General features: G+C 41.3%; 1 protein-coding gene across 2 annotated transcripts in view; it reads right to left on the bottom strand.

The window, feature by feature from the left end:
* Positions 1-491: 491 nt before the first annotated feature.
* LOC136420379 (tyrosine-protein phosphatase non-receptor type 23-like) overlaps positions 492-17182 on the bottom strand; it is a 108697-nt gene continuing 92006 nt past the window's right edge. The window contains exons 23-32 of one of the 2 annotated variants that reach the window (XM_066407257.1): positions 14543-14639; positions 14243-14307; positions 12716-12856; positions 11956-12084; positions 8970-9025; positions 8599-8703; positions 7907-8045; positions 6885-6945; positions 6135-6395; positions 492-2274 (exon numbers count right to left, since the gene is read on the bottom strand). In XM_066407257.1, the coding sequence (XP_066263354.1) occupies positions 1712-2274; positions 6135-6395; positions 6885-6945; positions 7907-8045; positions 8599-8703; positions 8970-9025; positions 11956-12084; positions 12716-12856; positions 14243-14307; positions 14543-14639 (1617 nt within the window). In that variant the 3' untranslated portion in view covers positions 492-1711. The remainder of the gene's footprint in view (positions 2275-6134; positions 6396-6884; positions 6946-7906; positions 8046-8598; positions 8704-8969; positions 9026-11955; positions 12085-12715; positions 12857-14242; positions 14308-14542; positions 14640-17182) is intronic. The other variant, XM_066407258.1, reaches the window with a different exon arrangement.

Genomic DNA, 17182 nt, shown 5'->3' on the forward strand with positions numbered 1-17182 from the left:
AACAGATACACCCCTATTTCCACTTTAGTACTAGCAACGTATTTAATTGTGGAACAGGAAATGATGAATTAATGTTTACTAACGGTTTTTGCCTCATCAAGAAGGCTATACTACCCTGATGGTAAATGATATTTCTGACACATGCCAATCATATGACCGGTTTGTTATATTTGTAGATTATGTAAATTTTGACCTCATTTGCATAATCAATGAGGAACTGCCAAAGTTTGCATACTTATAGAGGGGACCACCAATGGACATCAGGGCATAATTAGAAATCTTATTTGTATACATCAATGAGATACAATAGAACTTTGATTATGTAAAGTAACTTGCATAAATATCCTCTATTATATTAGTGTTCTGTTTATTGTTTGCAACTAGTCCTGGATCATGTTGCTGCCAATGCAGAAAGTCTCCTCTAGCTAGTGTGAGATACATGGTTGTACCTACACACCTTTCAGATGCAGTGAGAATTCAGGTACACAAAATCATTTATGAAGTATTAGTTTATTCCATGCATGTGTATGTCAGAACCACCAACATTACAATCCTGCTAGGTACACAGCATTTTGGAAGATGAAAGTCTGACCTCTTGGCTACGATGTACATGTCACACTAGCAATGTCAACTTCTGCCAGGCATGCAAGGCTACAAAGTACAAATGTGCATTATTGTCAAACCACATTTTATCTGCAATCTAAGCCATTCCTGGGCTTAAAAAAATAATTTGTAGCTTTACCATGAGTAGTAGTTATCATGTACATATAATAAACAAACTGAACCAAAGCTTGTACGAATTCTTATGTCTGAATATTGTAGAAACATTTAATGATTAATGTATGTACATAAGCAGTACTTAAAACACGTCAATTGCCACTGACCATTACAAATTATCAGTCTATTGTTGCATTACCACATCATCATATTATGCTACAATCACACTTTACGTACTAGCCATACTAGCAATGGGTGGGAATTCAATCAGCTTTAATTTCAAAGCAGTGTCCAGTTATGTTGAAGATGTACATGTAAGTGAAAAAAACATAACAAGGCATTATCTAGCATAAATGACTTGAGCAATGTAAGAGCCTAAGTTAAAGTATGTGTTTGGTTATTTGGCTGATTTTCATCTTAAAGCTCCTTTCATATAATATCTGGAAACCCTTACAAATGTACACATTGTTAGTATAAACCTACTGACACCACTAACCATGCCAATAGTGCTCTTTTCTTCCTACGATTCATAATCAAGTCACTCTCTGAAATCCTGACAGATGAATATTTCAAATTCGACCTGATCACAGACATGTTCATTTTCTTCAACAAGGTATCCAGCATGAGTGTTTGCTGGTTTATCCTCTTTGAAGAGGCCTTCTTCAGTCAGAGAAGAGAGTACTCTATTCATCCCCACAAGGCCCCTATATGAAATAAACTAGTTTACAACAAGCTCGGGGAAAAATCTCTGTCAAATTTAACCTGCTACCGGCCTACCAGGATCAAATAATTTGTCTGAAGTAAAAAGCCTTTGAAATTTCAATCAGCTGTAGCAACCAATCACATTGAAGTGTGATGTGAAAGGTGATCAAAGGGATAGAAAAGTAAATTCAATTCTTGGCAGATCCTTTCTACTTTTGAATTCAGTTTTCTGTCCCTTTGATCACCTTCCACATCACACTTCAATCTGATTGGCTGCTATGGCTGATTTCATCTATTTTGTCTTCATCGTCCAAAATGGGTCCAGCAGACTGAAAGGGTCCGCAGGGTCTTTCTGTGCATCAAGACCTCCTTTTCTCTGGTCAAAATCCGTCTTCCTACTCAATTTTTGGGAAGAAGTGTTCAACTCTAATTGAAAGGATTCCACTGAAAGCTGTTGCAGTACTGGGCTATTTCTCTCCAATTTGCTTAATGCAGTCCCTTCCGAGCTCCTACCAATGACATCATACTGGTTCTCTTGTACTTCATGTTGTATAGTAGACATTGTAGTATTGTTACACAGCTGCCCACCGCTTCTCGTGATGTCCTTTGATTTAAGACCATACGCAGTACTAGTACACTCCTCATGCAGCGATGGAGGTGTCAGCTGGTCATCTGCTGAGTGCGCATGTGGTGCAGGTGGCTGCAGCTGTGCAGCTGCAGGTGTCTGTGTAGCTGCTGGGTTAGGAGACATTACTGGGGAGGGCTGTGCTGGCGGTGGAGACGTGCTGTGGACTTCCTCCAGCTGTGGATCCACATGAATGGCAGCAGGAACAGAGGGAGAAGAGGTGGTGAGGGCTGTTAAGGTGTAATGAAAAAGAAGACTGTAAATGAAGTACATTGTACACTTAGTCTAATCTCCAAGCAGATCTACACGGGGCGCGAAAATCGTAAATGCTAGCCAGAGAAGCTCCAGTCAGCCAGAGAAGCTCCAGCCGGCCCCGTAGGATCTGCGCTAAGACGGGCCTGAACAAGGTTATTAACCGGCACGAGGAGGGGCAACCTATTGAGAAAGGTGCCTCTACTCCTCCTCGTGCCTGCTTAACTCCAATGTGAAAATTGGCAGGGATTATCGTTTACAACCTGATTCTGGGACGAACGTAGCCGGCCGCGCCAGTTCACAGCGGGAGTGTTTCCCCTAAGATACAATAGTGCGGGAACACACCGCATCACAAAGCATCAAAGCAAACGTATCGACATAAAGACTTTTCCGTTAGACAAATTTTCACCATTAGTATTTAGTTTAATGTTATACAGTAATTGATTTAAATGTCGTTTTATTTATGTGAATGCTTGGCGTGTCATTTTTTAACCACAACTTGGAATTTATTTTTGGCCATTATTTCACGCTTGGATGCAGTGTAAAACTCACGCCGAAAACACCGCCATCTTTGTATCTTTTTGAGAGTCAGATTCTCGCGTCTATATTCATTTCAGTAAAACCCGAGTCTTGTCGTTTGTCATGTTTTCACTTATGGCAGAAGCCATGGCGTCGTCCGGTGGATTGAGAAGTCTCTACATAACGTCCTTACTTGTTCGCTGATTAGCGCTCGTAACGGTGAGACGACCGAAACAAGTTTTGTTTCAAGCCACAGCGGAATGCGATTTGGTAGCACAGGGAGTTCCCCTTGCCCGTCGGCCGTCACAATCCCAATCTTTACTTTCCAGACATGCTAGAATGACATCTAGTTGAGTATCCCTAATTTCAAACTCCCAGATAAATTACGGCGGACTCTTTCCGTCCACCAGCGCTTGCTTGCTTCCATTGTTATCTGGAATTCAAACCTGCCGCCGGGTAACTGTGAGACAGCGCGCAGCTGACCCATGACGGGGGCTTCGCACGCCGGCACAATTCGTACCTTCTTTCTAAGCGCAGTTTGACTGCGGGGAGATTAGGTAACAATTGGGTGTTAATAACCTTGTTCAGGCCCGTCTTAGCGCAGATCCTACGGGGCCGGCTGGAGCTTCTCTGGCTGACTGGAGCTTCTCTGGCTAGCATTTACGATTTTCGCGCCCCGTGTAGATCTGCTTGGAGATTACACTTAGTCTAGTATCTTCATAATGCAGGCATTACACTATGCTACCACTTTGGTAAATTGTGATGCACCTTTTCCACTCTGAATTTTTCACCTGCAGCATCGCAATTTTTACCTGCAATTGCTGATAATTTGAAAAATCTCCAGAAAATCAGAGGAAGTTTGCGACGAGGCCAATTAGATAATTTCTAATGCCCGCTGTCGGCCGGTGACAACCCAAACCAAACAAAAGAGAGCCGTGGTTGCAAGTGACCATTGTGGCCATGGAGTTGAAAAATCGGCGTCACGCCCCCCTCCCCAGTACAGTTCAGATCGGTCGCATCGGATTGAAGTTTTTTCTGATGTTTTCCCCGGTTCACCGTCAGTTATTGGCAATGATAACTAAAAATTCAGAAATACTCTTAAGCTATCAGGCTTTCCGTAATGTGTGTATACATTGTTTAAGTTTCAAGCCGGCCAAGTAACATGCACTTTATTCCCGCGAAAATGGTAAAGATAAAAATAAATGGCCGTCAGATACATTGTTGTATTTGATCCCACCAATAACTGCGCCCGTCTACATTGCGTCACGGAAAATTGACCAATAACATGCGAGTCTCGCTATTTCTCGGGATGTCAACTATAAAGCGTTAAATTGCGAGATATTATAGAAAATACTGCTTGAGATAGCACGACGAAGCGGCTGTTGGGATGCCTGAATCAGCGACATTTGAACCTATTCAATGATCATCACAGTTACCGGAGGAAGTTACCAGGAAAAACATTGGAGAGAAAAATAGGACGTCTTTATGGCGGTCTTTCTAAAAGTAGGTTGTCTAAATTCCTCAGTATGTTTAGTACAGGGCGCATTCGGAAACGTGTTGAAAATGTTTTACTTTTGCGGGCCGAAGTTATTCTCGTAGGACAGGGAAAAAAATTTCGGCAAGGGGGGAGGGCCAGGGAAATTTTTTCTGACCCAACATGCCACGCACCGTACGGTCCCTAACGGCATGCCACAAAGAAACCTATTGTCTCATTTTCTGTTAAATTTTTGACTGAGCGCTGAGGCGAGATGAGTCTGTACGCAGACAACTTATGTATTATCTGTCCGTCTGACAAAGCTCTGCAAACCTAATTTGTTGAAGTTCTGATGCTGAAAGCGATATTCTCTTCAGCAAGAAATAAAACTAATACATATTCTGTATTAAAAATGTTTCATGTTCCTACTCTTGGTCTTAATCGTCTCTAAACGCTCAAACAACAATGTTTCAAAAACTAGAACTTAGTAGCAAGCCAGTTGGTCAGCACACACCTTCCTGCACCTTTGTATTTTGTGCCATGCAAATATGAAATAAATTATCTTATTAGAAAAAAAAGGGATACAAAAACTACCACAGACTGTAAACGCAACATGAGCAACAATTGGGCAATGCCTGACACCTGATATCCCATGTGCCATGTTTGGGCAACGTCACCGTTGACCATGATAGAGGAAATGTCCAGCCTGTGTACGGAAATATTGGCATTCTAGTTTAGTTAAAGGTATAGTTATTACTTGGATGGTTTGTAGGTTATTCTCACTGACGAGTGATATGGTTCATCTGCCCGAGGCAATACATAGATGTGGTAGATAACTGCGCTATAGCAGTGAGATGCATGATTGTATACATTAGATCTTCTTGGACCTCCGACGCTGGGTTGCCCTTCTCTTCCCCTCTTTTGTGAGACTGCGGGCTAGCCAACCGCATTCTGTCTGGAAGCCTTCCTGTCTTGTCTTTTCTATTCTAGTTCAAACGCTTTTCCATTATGGTGCACAGTTACAAAAAGTTCTGCGCCAGGTTACATATTTTCCGCCACAGGTGTAACGGAAGTTACAACAGTAAACCTTCAAGTTGGCTTTTCCTTCAAAAGGATGTTCATTTTTGCGTTACATCTTTTATTAGTAAAAGGACGTATGTATGGGCATTTAGAAAATGGGCAGCTTTCCTACACCAGGCCTTGTTAACAACACAGAGAGCATCAAAGGATGGTAACGGAAGTTACATTCATAACTGTTATGTCTTTTGTTCAGAATTTGGCGACAGGCATAAACCACCTTGCACAGCGTACAAGAGCAGTGACAGGAGCAACTGACTTGATTTGTCGGAGGGCCTCGGTAGCTGGATTCACCAGTTAACCGGTCATTCTCTGAACTGAACTGTTACATTCTCGGCTGCTTTTTTAATTTTGCATGTCTCCTCAGGTGACAGCCGTTTTTTAGGGCTTTTTACGCCACCAATTGCTATAACTTCTTCGAAGTCAAAACCCATAAGTAATGTTGTGGTGCATTTTTCATGAAACATAATAGGTGTTGTGGAAAAATGAAGAAAGCATCGATGGTGCCCGTAATTTGGCTCATATCAAAACGTAAAGGTTGGCGACAGCCATTTGGACATTTAAATGAGAACGAGCGGTTAATGTTTCATTTAAAGCCATAAGATGAAACACTACATTTAATATTGACAATCATGATAAAAAGTTTAAGAAGCTAAATTGAGTTTGGACTTGTAGCTTACTTTCAGGATCTAGCTGAGTTGGAATTGATGCATCATTGATATTTGCAGGAGAAAAAAGTGCCAAAACCTGTTCTTGCTGTCAGCATACCTGAAGGGTTGAAGTCATTCTGCTGGCTGGTATTGCCGGGGCCCTGTGACTGCTGTAGATCTGTGGATAGAAGACAAGCAGGGCCACCAACATCTGTCCCTTCTCCCATACTCAGCTTCTCCAGAGTCGACTGGACTTTGGTCAATGGAGCGTCTTCAGAAAGAGGATCAAAGGAGTCCAATCGTGTATAGCCCACCTTTGGGGCTTCTGTAGTTGTAGCTGCTGTCTGCGTCTCTGGACTTTTGTTCCTCAAGATTCCTCCTGAGAACCGATGGAAAACTAGTTATTGTCTCATCATTAAATTAAATGCAAAACAACTTGTTTTGTGCTGACTTCAACTTTGAAGTGACGGATGTGCCTACAGAGGGAAAAAGGTTAACAACCTCACAACAAATACTGTACACGTTGACGTTTTTGCAGTGGTTCAATATTTACAGTTTCAGCAGTAACCTCTTCCCTGCAAACTTTAAACGACAGCAAAAAACGCTTGCTCTATTTTCTGCCCGCCTACCCCACCGTTTCAACCGCAATCATGTTAAACTGTGAACACTCCTCTTTCTCTAAACTTAATCCCTGTGAACTTAACATTTACATTGACAGTAACTCTAAATCACCACTGACTGTTTGGTTAAGAGCATTTTCTCCAGTGTACATGCGTGTGTATCAGAGTAGTCTCAATGCTCTACAGATCCTTGGTACAGAAAACATGCAGTACATATATTGGGGATTCCTAATATATACTTAACTCACGTTTGATAAGAAGATACTCTGCATGCACCAGCACAGCCTTGTAGCAGAACTGGAGATGAGCCTACCAAAAAATAACATAACAGGGTTACAGAAAACATGGTCTCTGTTACCTGTATAATAACAATTGAACAAATACCCTTTTACTGTAATCATTACTGTAAATATTGTACATTGCAAATACTTGAACATCACCCAAACCATTGCTGTAGGGGGGGTACTAAATGTTCAACTATTTATCATACTCTTTCTCATAAGTGCAAAGAAAGCAGTAAAATCAGTTTTAAAGTCTTTGGCCTGGGTTTGAACCCACAACCTCCTAAGGCTATTGCACCAGTCTCATCAATGCTAGTCAAACCTAGCACAGCCAACCATGGCCACATCCTGTCATGGGCCATATCAAAACATCTCATCCAATTTCACCAAGCATGCAGGAACAACTTTTTCACCATGGGGCATTCATACTCCTATTAACAACCAAAATTGATGATGACTGCATATACAATTATGCACATGTTGAATATTCACTGTAACTGACTATGACCATATTTGCAGATGTAATGTTCCCACAACCATATTAAGTGACTGTGTGAGTAATGTGTACTCTATTCTATTGGGCAACAAAACCAAAACTAAGCCACTCAAACAAGACTAAACACCCAAAACAGAAAGACGACACAATGTCATGAAAAGAAAACACCATTTCATTTGCAGTCCAAAGGGGGAAAAATGATCCATCATATATCATTCAGAAGCTTGATTATTTTCTCTATAACTTATGATGATGGCTGCTTCTTCGTTCCAAAGATCATTGGGAAGGTTGTCCTCCTCTGCAGGCTCTTTAACTTATGTAGTAACTTGTATAGTATAACTATAAGGCTACCCCACTAGCTTTTTGTACTGTGTTAACTGCCAACACATACAGATGCATTTTCAAAGTAACGTCTGTGTACCACTAAATCTATCGCAAGACTGCACCTGATATCCAAATCTAACAACATTCGGTCAGACCAACCCAACATTACCTTCTCTGAAATCATGTATTTTCTCTGCATGCGGAGTTGATGGACGAGAGAGAGCAGGTCAGGTGTGGGTCTCTCCATGTTGATGTCTGAGACAGCAGCAGCCAGCAGACAGAACACTCCTGTCCTCCCAACCCCATCACTGCAGACAACGTGGGGCAGGTTTACATGTTTGGGAATTACTTACTGACCTCTCAAAAAACTTCTTCTTCCAGTTCATTCTAGTAATGCTGGAGCAGAGTGTTGATGTGACTAGATTATAACAAAGTACTGGTAATCTATTTCATAAATAGTGGCGTCTGTGTAGCATAGTGGCAGAGCATCCGGCTATGAACCAATGAGACCCAGGTTCAATCCCCAGTGGAGTACCCAGACATGGCCGGACATGCACCTAGACGTTGTGCCCTTGGGAAAGGCAAATTTCATCCCAACCTTTGAAACATTGTGGATTGCAAACCTGCATGGGAACTGATAGCTCGCCCTCACATGGAATTTGGATATTACCCCTCCATTAACGGTTAAATAGTTAAAACATCATTTTTAGTATTCCCCTTGAACGTTTCAGCTCCCTTGGTCAGGTCTTTGATTGCCTCCAGGCATGTATGCAATATGAAACTATATGGTATACTCAAGATGCACCAAACTGCCTCCTCTCCCTTCCATCTTAAAGGTACAGTGGAACAGGAAAACCTGACCTGCAATGTACCACCATGGGCGTCTGCAGGCTCCTCTGTTGTCTGTGATACTCCAGGACTTCTCTCTGGAACTGCAGAAACGCATCTGGGCTGTCGGGAACACTTCTACAACACAGAGAAATACTAGTCACAGACTAGACATACATGTATGTATCCGTAAATTACAAAAGTCATGATCAGGTAAAATCTTGATCTCTAATTTCTTGTCAGTGACACCTTCATTAAATCCAAATAAAGCTTCTTTTCATGAAACATTGTTGTAAGTACACTCTGAAGGTTTCTATGATATAGCATAGCACTGGTTATAACCATTACATTATGATAGATCCTACCCATGAGAGACACAAGCATAAGCATCATGTAAAGCTTACTTTCCGTCTGGCCATCCTGTAAACTGCAGGTGAACTACAGACCTCATCAGACGGGTCTGAAACAGGAAACACAATTAGATTTTCTATTATATCACTTTTTGTAAGGCCACACCAATTTAATTTGTTGGTCCTTGGATTTCTTCAGGAAAAATATGAAGCGACAGGGAAAAAAAAAAATTGCTCTACTGAATCAAGCCTGAGGAGCCGGGGCCTTGTGTAAAAGAAAGACATGAAATGAGTACACACGTCTAGTCTAGGGGTGGATACCGGTTCACTGGAGGTGGATACCGGTTCACTGGATCTCATTCAGACCTGAACAACACCCAAGACCCAAGTCCAAAATAACTGAAAGTCCAAAACCGAGTCCAACAAACCTGAACGAAGTACAAAAATATAACGTTAGACCTTTCTGTATAGGCAATTCATATTACTAGTAGGTCATCTGCCCCCAAAAAAGGTTAAAAGCAACCCTAAATCAAGCTAGTTTAGCCTTAATTCACATTTGTCTCTTTCTGTTACTGTTGGTTCAGTTTTCTGGACATGAACATGAGGACCTGAATAAAACTGGAATTGGACCTGATTAAGCCAAACCAGCATTTACCCCTAGTCATTGCAAGGTTTTAGGCACATAACGTTATACCAATACTGATCAGATTTTTCACTTAGGCCTTCACAATAATTTTAACATATTTTGAACAGGAAGAAATTGTTCAAAGCTGATAGTTAACGTTAGCAATCAAGGATTTAACCTCCTTGATATAATGCACAAATTTGAAAAAAAGTAAACAACAATTAAGAGAATCAATTTATTATAAATAAGTAAAATAACCCATCTTTAATGTGCTCTCATACACATCATAAGGGCACAGTATTTCAACAGAAAAAAAATAGGTCATGGTAGAAAATATCTTGACCAGAAATATGGATGATTTTGCCCCGAAACGTTTCTGTTCATCAAGTAAAAAAAACATGTGCAAAAAAGTATACGGCAACACAAGTTTTATTCTCATAATCGTGCTATCTTCATAGAACCCACCTGCCTACTGTTAATATTCATGCCAGGTCCATTTGTACAAGATCCAAGAGTAGAGCTGACTTAATCATCTTCTAGTGCTGACCAAAGTATTTTCACCCGTCAATTTATTCCCACTGCAACATGTGCAAATTTCTGGCTCCCCCAAGAGATCCTTAAGTTACGATCAAATGTTAACAAACTGTGTTGTCTCTCTCCACTGCCATTATTTTTATGGACACTGCAGTTTGTGGTCACCGTCTCTCTCCTACGATATTTATATGGCAAAAATCTTCAACTATGGCTAAAAATCTTCCAGGCTTTTGAAGTTAGTGCTTCCAACAGCTCCGTACCTCCTTCCAAGATGGCACCGTGCCATTCACTAGACAACATAGCTCATTCAGCAAGTCTTTGATTGGTTCCTCTATATCATGTGACTATTTCTAGCGTTTTGATTGGCTTGAAACTATCTACAAAGAGAGCCTTCTATCAACTCTTATTGGGATTGCAGGGTATTTTTGGTGGCGCCTCAGTGACGAAGCTGTTAGTGAATATACTTTAATGATTTTCGATTTTTTTTCATTTTAGATTTTACGGAAGCGGAGATTCCGAGAACCAACTAATCAAATTGGTGTGGCCTAATAGACAATTATTAGTAGTTTTGTGTCTTCTTAGTTCTAGGTTCATGTACTGCCCTGAAGTCTACTAGTCTTAATCAATATGAAGCAATAATTTTGCAGGTTCTTTGTACAGTATGGTTGCAAACTCTTCTTTTGGATACAGACAATTAATGATGCAATTGATCTCATAACACCAGTCACTTGAGATTTAGACAGACACTAGCCTTTTGGAAATTCAAGCAAAGTTGATGTTCTACCTTCAAGTAAGACATCAGTGCGTAGCTCTTAGTCTACTGAGTATAGTGATATGAAAATCATTATTCTGCAATGTTCACAACTTATGATATCATTGATGATAAATGCAAGAAAACTGCGGGAAATTGAAGCACCCCACTTTCTTTTTTGGTCATCCCGAGGTGTGAAACTACAGCCCCGCAAGGAAGAATGCTTCTTCCCGCAAGGAAGAATGCTTCTCCCCGCCGGCCTACTGTTCTTCCCCCCCGGGAAAAAATGGCAAAAACTATGGAACCCGACGGGTTTGGACAAGCCCCGGGGAAGAAAAATTCAGGTCCGAGAGGTGAGAAAGGCGTGAATTCAGCCAAATGTATACAGCGGGACAAAAACTGAACCCGCCGGGTTCGCTATCCTCCCCGCTATCCAACATAACATTAAAAGCCAGGATAGCACAATTCACATCCCTCTGTTAACTTTGAAACAGTCAGTATAAGCATTCTGAAAATGGCCACCTCTTCTCATCCTGAAGCAACCCAACTGTTTAAAAGTTCAATAAGTGTTAAGTTATACCAGGCACAGCTTGCACAAAATCATTGTTGGTACTTGTGTCACAAACAAACTAACCTAGATTTTAGACAACAAACTTTACTTGGATGTGAATAGTTTCTATCCTGAAATCATCAAGCAATCTTATGGACACCAGACACATTATACAGCATGGATAGACCTTTGTTTTCTACACTAGCACAAGGAGTGTACAATGGCCTTGTTTTCTGCTTTGTCTTTCATTGTGTGGGCTCACAGTGACTTTATGCATACAACAGAGGGAAAATGTTACAGTCTGACCACTAGGACCTCCTTGGTCTGACTATACACTATTAAATACCTGGTGCTTTCTCTAAAATAATGCTGTAAAATCTACTCTCTCAGTTTGTTTGTTTTATTGGGATCTCCATTAGTGTTCAATTACCACAATCTTACACTATTCTTCCTGGAGTCCAATGATAATTATACATTTTGTAATGAAGTCAGTTTGGTCCAATGTAACTCAAACTGGAACAAGCAAAATAAGTTCAAACTGCAGTAGCCACAGGAAGTAAGGAAGTGAAGCTGTGCATACCTCCTTATGTGAGATGTTGAACATCCTTTCTATGTGTGTAGGAAGAGTCTTGATGCTGTACAAGCTGACAGTCACTTGACTGTAGTTCACAGCAACACCCCGTTCTGCTGGCCAGTAGCAATGCCATTTCTGCAAGGCAAGGGAAATCCTATCTGCAGTTTACAAGATCTTTGAAATGCCTTCAGCTATGAGATGTATCAGTTCTGTTCAGTTCACTCTCTGTGAGGTGGCACCATTGTCTCCACAAGTTCCTGAGGTCTAGCACAAGCATACTATTAATCATAATTAACGTACATGCAGAAGTTGAAATAACATGTTAAGTTTTTAACCTGTTGCTCATGTCATACTTTTGTAAAATGACCTGCACAGAGCAATCAGGTCCTCAGTTCACCTGAAGAAGACTAAGAGAATGGGTCGAAAATTCACAGGGCCCAAAAAATCCTTATGTTTTAGATTTGCCCTAATGTTGTATACCAACACAAATGACCTTTCATACCATCCATCAAGACTAGTATTTGCAACATGGCTGCTTCATTGCCAAACTCTATTCAAAGGCATGTACTTAATATAATAATTCTCCCAGTCATAGTCACTATGTCTACTTTGGCAATACGTGCCACCTTGCACTATGGCTACAATGCCTATGATTGTAGCTTTTACACTTTTTGTTTGCAACAAACATGTACACACTGTTCCTATGCTGTGTTCTTCACTTGATCAGAAGGTAAGATGCCAAATGTAGACCAACTCTATTCTGTACCTTTCTACTTTCCTCCTGGTTCAGCAGCATGATGATGACAGACACTTGCTGCTCATACACCATGGTCCAGAACTCTGCATATGTGGAGGGGAGGGGGGCTTGTGTTGCAATCATCCTTGGACAGGAAGGATTCTCAAAATGCTAGAACAGGAAGTTGGACATAAGTTTAACATTAATTTGATAAGGAATTCTTTTTCGTCGTTATTACAACAATGTAACTGACAGATGTAACAAAAACGGGGAACTGCACCGTGCTCTTGGGTGGAGTCAACTACAACACCGAAGAACGCGCCATGTCTGCATTATGGTGTATAAATGTCTCAATGGGCTAGCCCCCAGCTATTTACTCAACACATTCAGTTATAATAACCAAATCCACAATTACCACACTAGACAATCACACCTACTTCACAGACCCAACTACACATCAAAAACAGGTCAACGTACATTCGCATATAGGGCAGTAGTAACCTACAACGCACTCGAACTGAATGTGAAACAAGCGCCGAACCTTAACATATTTAAAGAGCGACTAAAGTCACTTTACTAGCCGTCTATTGACCATCTACAACATATTACGTTTGTTCAGTTATTTTTGCCCATTAAGCTTGTTTTGATTATATGATTATTTTACTCCTATGTTACTGCTTTGACCTCTGACCCTCTCAACATCATTTGTTTGCTTTTGTTTGATGATTTCAGTACTATTGTTTGTTATATTGAGTTTGTTCTGTACTATTCCTATGTTTAATTATCCTTTTATGACCTTTATTTATCATCTGTATGTAAGGGCTCCCTTGGAAATCAGCTGCTGAGTCAGCTAAAGGGACTACCCTAAAGATGAATAAAAAAATAAATAAAAAACCAAAGAGCAAAGTGTCATGTTTGTTAGCAGGTACACCGAGTCTAAAAACAAGTGTGGCACCCTGCAGGCCCAAAAAATGTATTTTGTTGCTTCATATTAATATGCAGTGACCAACAACTCATAAAAATAGCTCTCTTTTTGCTCAATGCTGCTAGCTATAGTGAACATGTTTTTGCCAGTAGTAGGTCATACTTTGTAAATCTGTGAAATCGGGACAGTACACATTTATTTACTTTCATGGTGGTTTTATTTTCCCGTAGGAGGAAAAAGGAGGTTTTCATAGTGTTTTGAATTGGCGGTTGAAACAATTGTTTGTTTCAAGTTGTACAGTGGTCATACAAGGGAGACATATTCAGTGTCATGAATTCATAATGGAGAGGTGAATGTGAAAAATGCAAAAATAAAACCACTGCAAAAGTTTCAAGATCTACTGTATTTGAGGCTGCGCAAAGCACTTCAAATGTCAAAGATTAGTGTTGCTTCCTTCTGTCCCAAATAAATTATAGCACACTTCAGAGAACAAACTAGCTGTCTGCCAGGTTGTTGATGACAGTCTGCTAAACATCAACTTCTGCAAGTGGCAGCAAAGAGTTTTGTGCAAGACCATCTTTACTTCTCTGTATTGTTTCTGTGTCAACATCACTGGTATATACCAGGCTTACCACTATATGGCTGGCATTGATGTAATCATCCTTTAGGCTGGAAAGCTTTACTCTGTTTTGATCATCTGAAACACATACAAAGGCACATAGTGAAGGTACACGTACACTGTTACAGTAGTTTGACAATACTGACAGGGCTTCATAATATGTGTCAAGAAAGGTAGCACAATGTACATAATAATGATCTTTTGCCGATTTAGGCAGAAAAGAAAGTGTCAAATCTGAGAAGCAAGAAAGCAGATTGGTTTAATTGGCCTTATATCATGATCACACAATTGTGAAGACTGAGAATGTGCTTACATGGCATGATGTCTGGATGTCTGTTCTTCATGGAGTAGCAGCGAGCAACAGAGATGGACTTCTGTCTGGACTCCTTCTCCTGAGCCTCCATCATACTCTGTACAGGACAGAAAGCAGGATCATAACTTTGTCATAGAACACTCCAGCTATGATGTCTCATGTAATATGTTACTTACATTTCTTTGTTTAGATCAACAGATTTCAAGAGACTCAACACCACATTAGGTTTGACTATAGATCTTTAGATTTGACAGCTCTGACAATGCAAAAATAGGCTAATTATACATAAAAGATTGGGTTGTTATTAGAAAAGAAACTGACACTCAAGTTTAGCCCCACCTTATTGTATCATAATGTTACTTATTATTAGACTTTCTCTGAGATTCATGTATGTTAGCCTATATGCATATATTGTTAGAGATTTACTGTGTTATCCTGTATTGTTTTGTATTTTACATTAATTTTCCATTTAGTAGTTTTCAGTCAACTGTACTTTTTGTTGTGTCATTAAACTTCTGCATCTGCTTAACCCTTGTCCTGCGGACCCCTATATATGTAGGCTTTATATATATACAGAGCCTGTATGTGGGTCCCATATATATTTGGGTTGGGTGCGTTTTTCAGCTGAACATATCACACTACAGCGAAACGCACTGAATGCGGATTCGAAGTAACAATGCCACTGCAGTGCAGATATACAGGAAAACTTCAGAAACAAGACTGAGTGCTGAAGGGGGTTCCTGTCCCTAATGTGACTGTGCTCTAACAGGAGGAACATTGTGATTTGTACCTGGTGTTAAAAAATTGTGTAAGGAGGCCCACCACAGTGGGCATCCTGGGTAATTGATTACGAAGGACCCTGTCTCACTCGTCAAATGGTTTCGTCCATATACGTGACGTCATTCATTCTTGTCTACTTATTATTCAACATCGCCGTTGAACACCGTGATCTTTACCCTTTTATTATTGTATTTATCATCGATTTATCGCTGCCATCCGTGGCAATATGACGACTACACGCAGCGGGAGAACCTTTAAACCCCCACAGCGACTTTGTGAAGCAGGAAGTTCGATTAAGAGTTTCAGAGGGTCGAGGACGAAATTTACGCAATTCCTTGGCGGCATCACCCGAGGATCATCGACTGCCTCCCTTACATGCCAGCGTTCCGCTGGAAGAGGCACTCCAGCGGGAACGTGAAGCACTTTTGGAGTAGATCAGGACTTTGGAACTGGCTAAGGAGATCGAGAGCCTGAGACTTCGCAACGCACAACTACAATCCGACGGGCGGTCAGGTGGTGCGGTCAACGGGATTGCGCAACTCCCCTCCATTCCAGAGACGGCGTGGTCGGGTGGCGCGGCTAACGGGATTGCACAATCCCCCCCTCCCCCCAAGACGGACTCGCAGCATCTCGCCACCATTCAAGACCTGCAGCGGGACCGCGCGTCATTGACAGAGATTAACCACATTTTGGGTGACCTCAACCTACCTTCCAGCGGTGAATAACGAACCCAGGGGTAAGAAGATTTCAGGCTTCTTCTGCACGCCTCGATCATCTTCCCGAATAACAAAACATGTGATATGGCTGCAAGAGTTATTGCCAGCCTTCTCGAACGACTCGGCCAAGCTGACGTATGACATGGTTACTTAATATGATCAGTTCATCGCCAGGTACATGAGGCTGTTCAACTCCGACTTGTTACAACCAGTCGAGTTGCGAGAAAGGCTCAAGCTTGTGCAGCAATGTTCAGAATACAAGGATAGAGATCGTGATTATCGGAGCTGATCCACGATGACAAACAGTTTGGGGAGGTCCATCATGTGTGCGGCACATGTCTGACGAGGCACGACACCGCAGCCTATGACCACGGCTCGACCAAGTGTAGCCGGATTGGTCGTCGCGACCGCGGTGCAACCGCCCGGGACGCGCCCAGCAATCAGGCCTGACTGGACTTGAACTCTCCGTTAGTAACTGTAATCATACAGCTATGTTGCTGATACTCAAAATTTGCATTTTGTAAAGAATTATGTGTCAACAGTGCTAAGCATGGTCAATGTCTTGTGCGCTCCAATGTTTCCATGCAATTCCTAGTCAGGATAGTCATGTTGATTTACTTTCCATGCAATTCCTAGTCAGGATAGTCAGGATGTTACCTTCCATGCAATTCCTAGGCAGGATAGCCATGATGTTACTTTCCAATCAATTCCTAGTCAGGATAGGCATGATGATGTTAATTTCCATGCAATTCCTAGTCAGGATAGTCAGGATGTTACCTTCCATGCAATTTCTAAGCAGGATAGCCATGATGATGTTACTTTCCTTGCAATTCGTATAATTGTATATGTGTACGTAAGTGTAATTATAGTAGGATTGGTCAGTCGACCAATCGTAGGGAATTACGCTGAGGAAGCGACCTTCGACCTCCGCTCGTGCCGTCCTCACAATTGCGACATCCGCCGTCCGTACGGCTGGGCTCGCCTCCCGCTCAACGTTACCACCATCCCGCCCTTGCTGCAATTTCGTTTCTTTAACGAACGAGTAGAATTGTGTAAACTTACCAATACTGTACGTAAATGTTACACTGCAGTTTGTGTTATGACCGCCAAGACCACAGTCTTTGGCCGTTGATGTCTTTGTACA

The sequence above is a fragment of the Branchiostoma lanceolatum genome, chromosome 15 (assembly GCF_035083965.1).
Source record: "Branchiostoma lanceolatum isolate klBraLanc5 chromosome 15, klBraLanc5.hap2, whole genome shotgun sequence".
NCBI classification, from domain to species: Eukaryota; Metazoa; Chordata; class Leptocardii; order Amphioxiformes; family Branchiostomatidae; genus Branchiostoma; species Branchiostoma lanceolatum.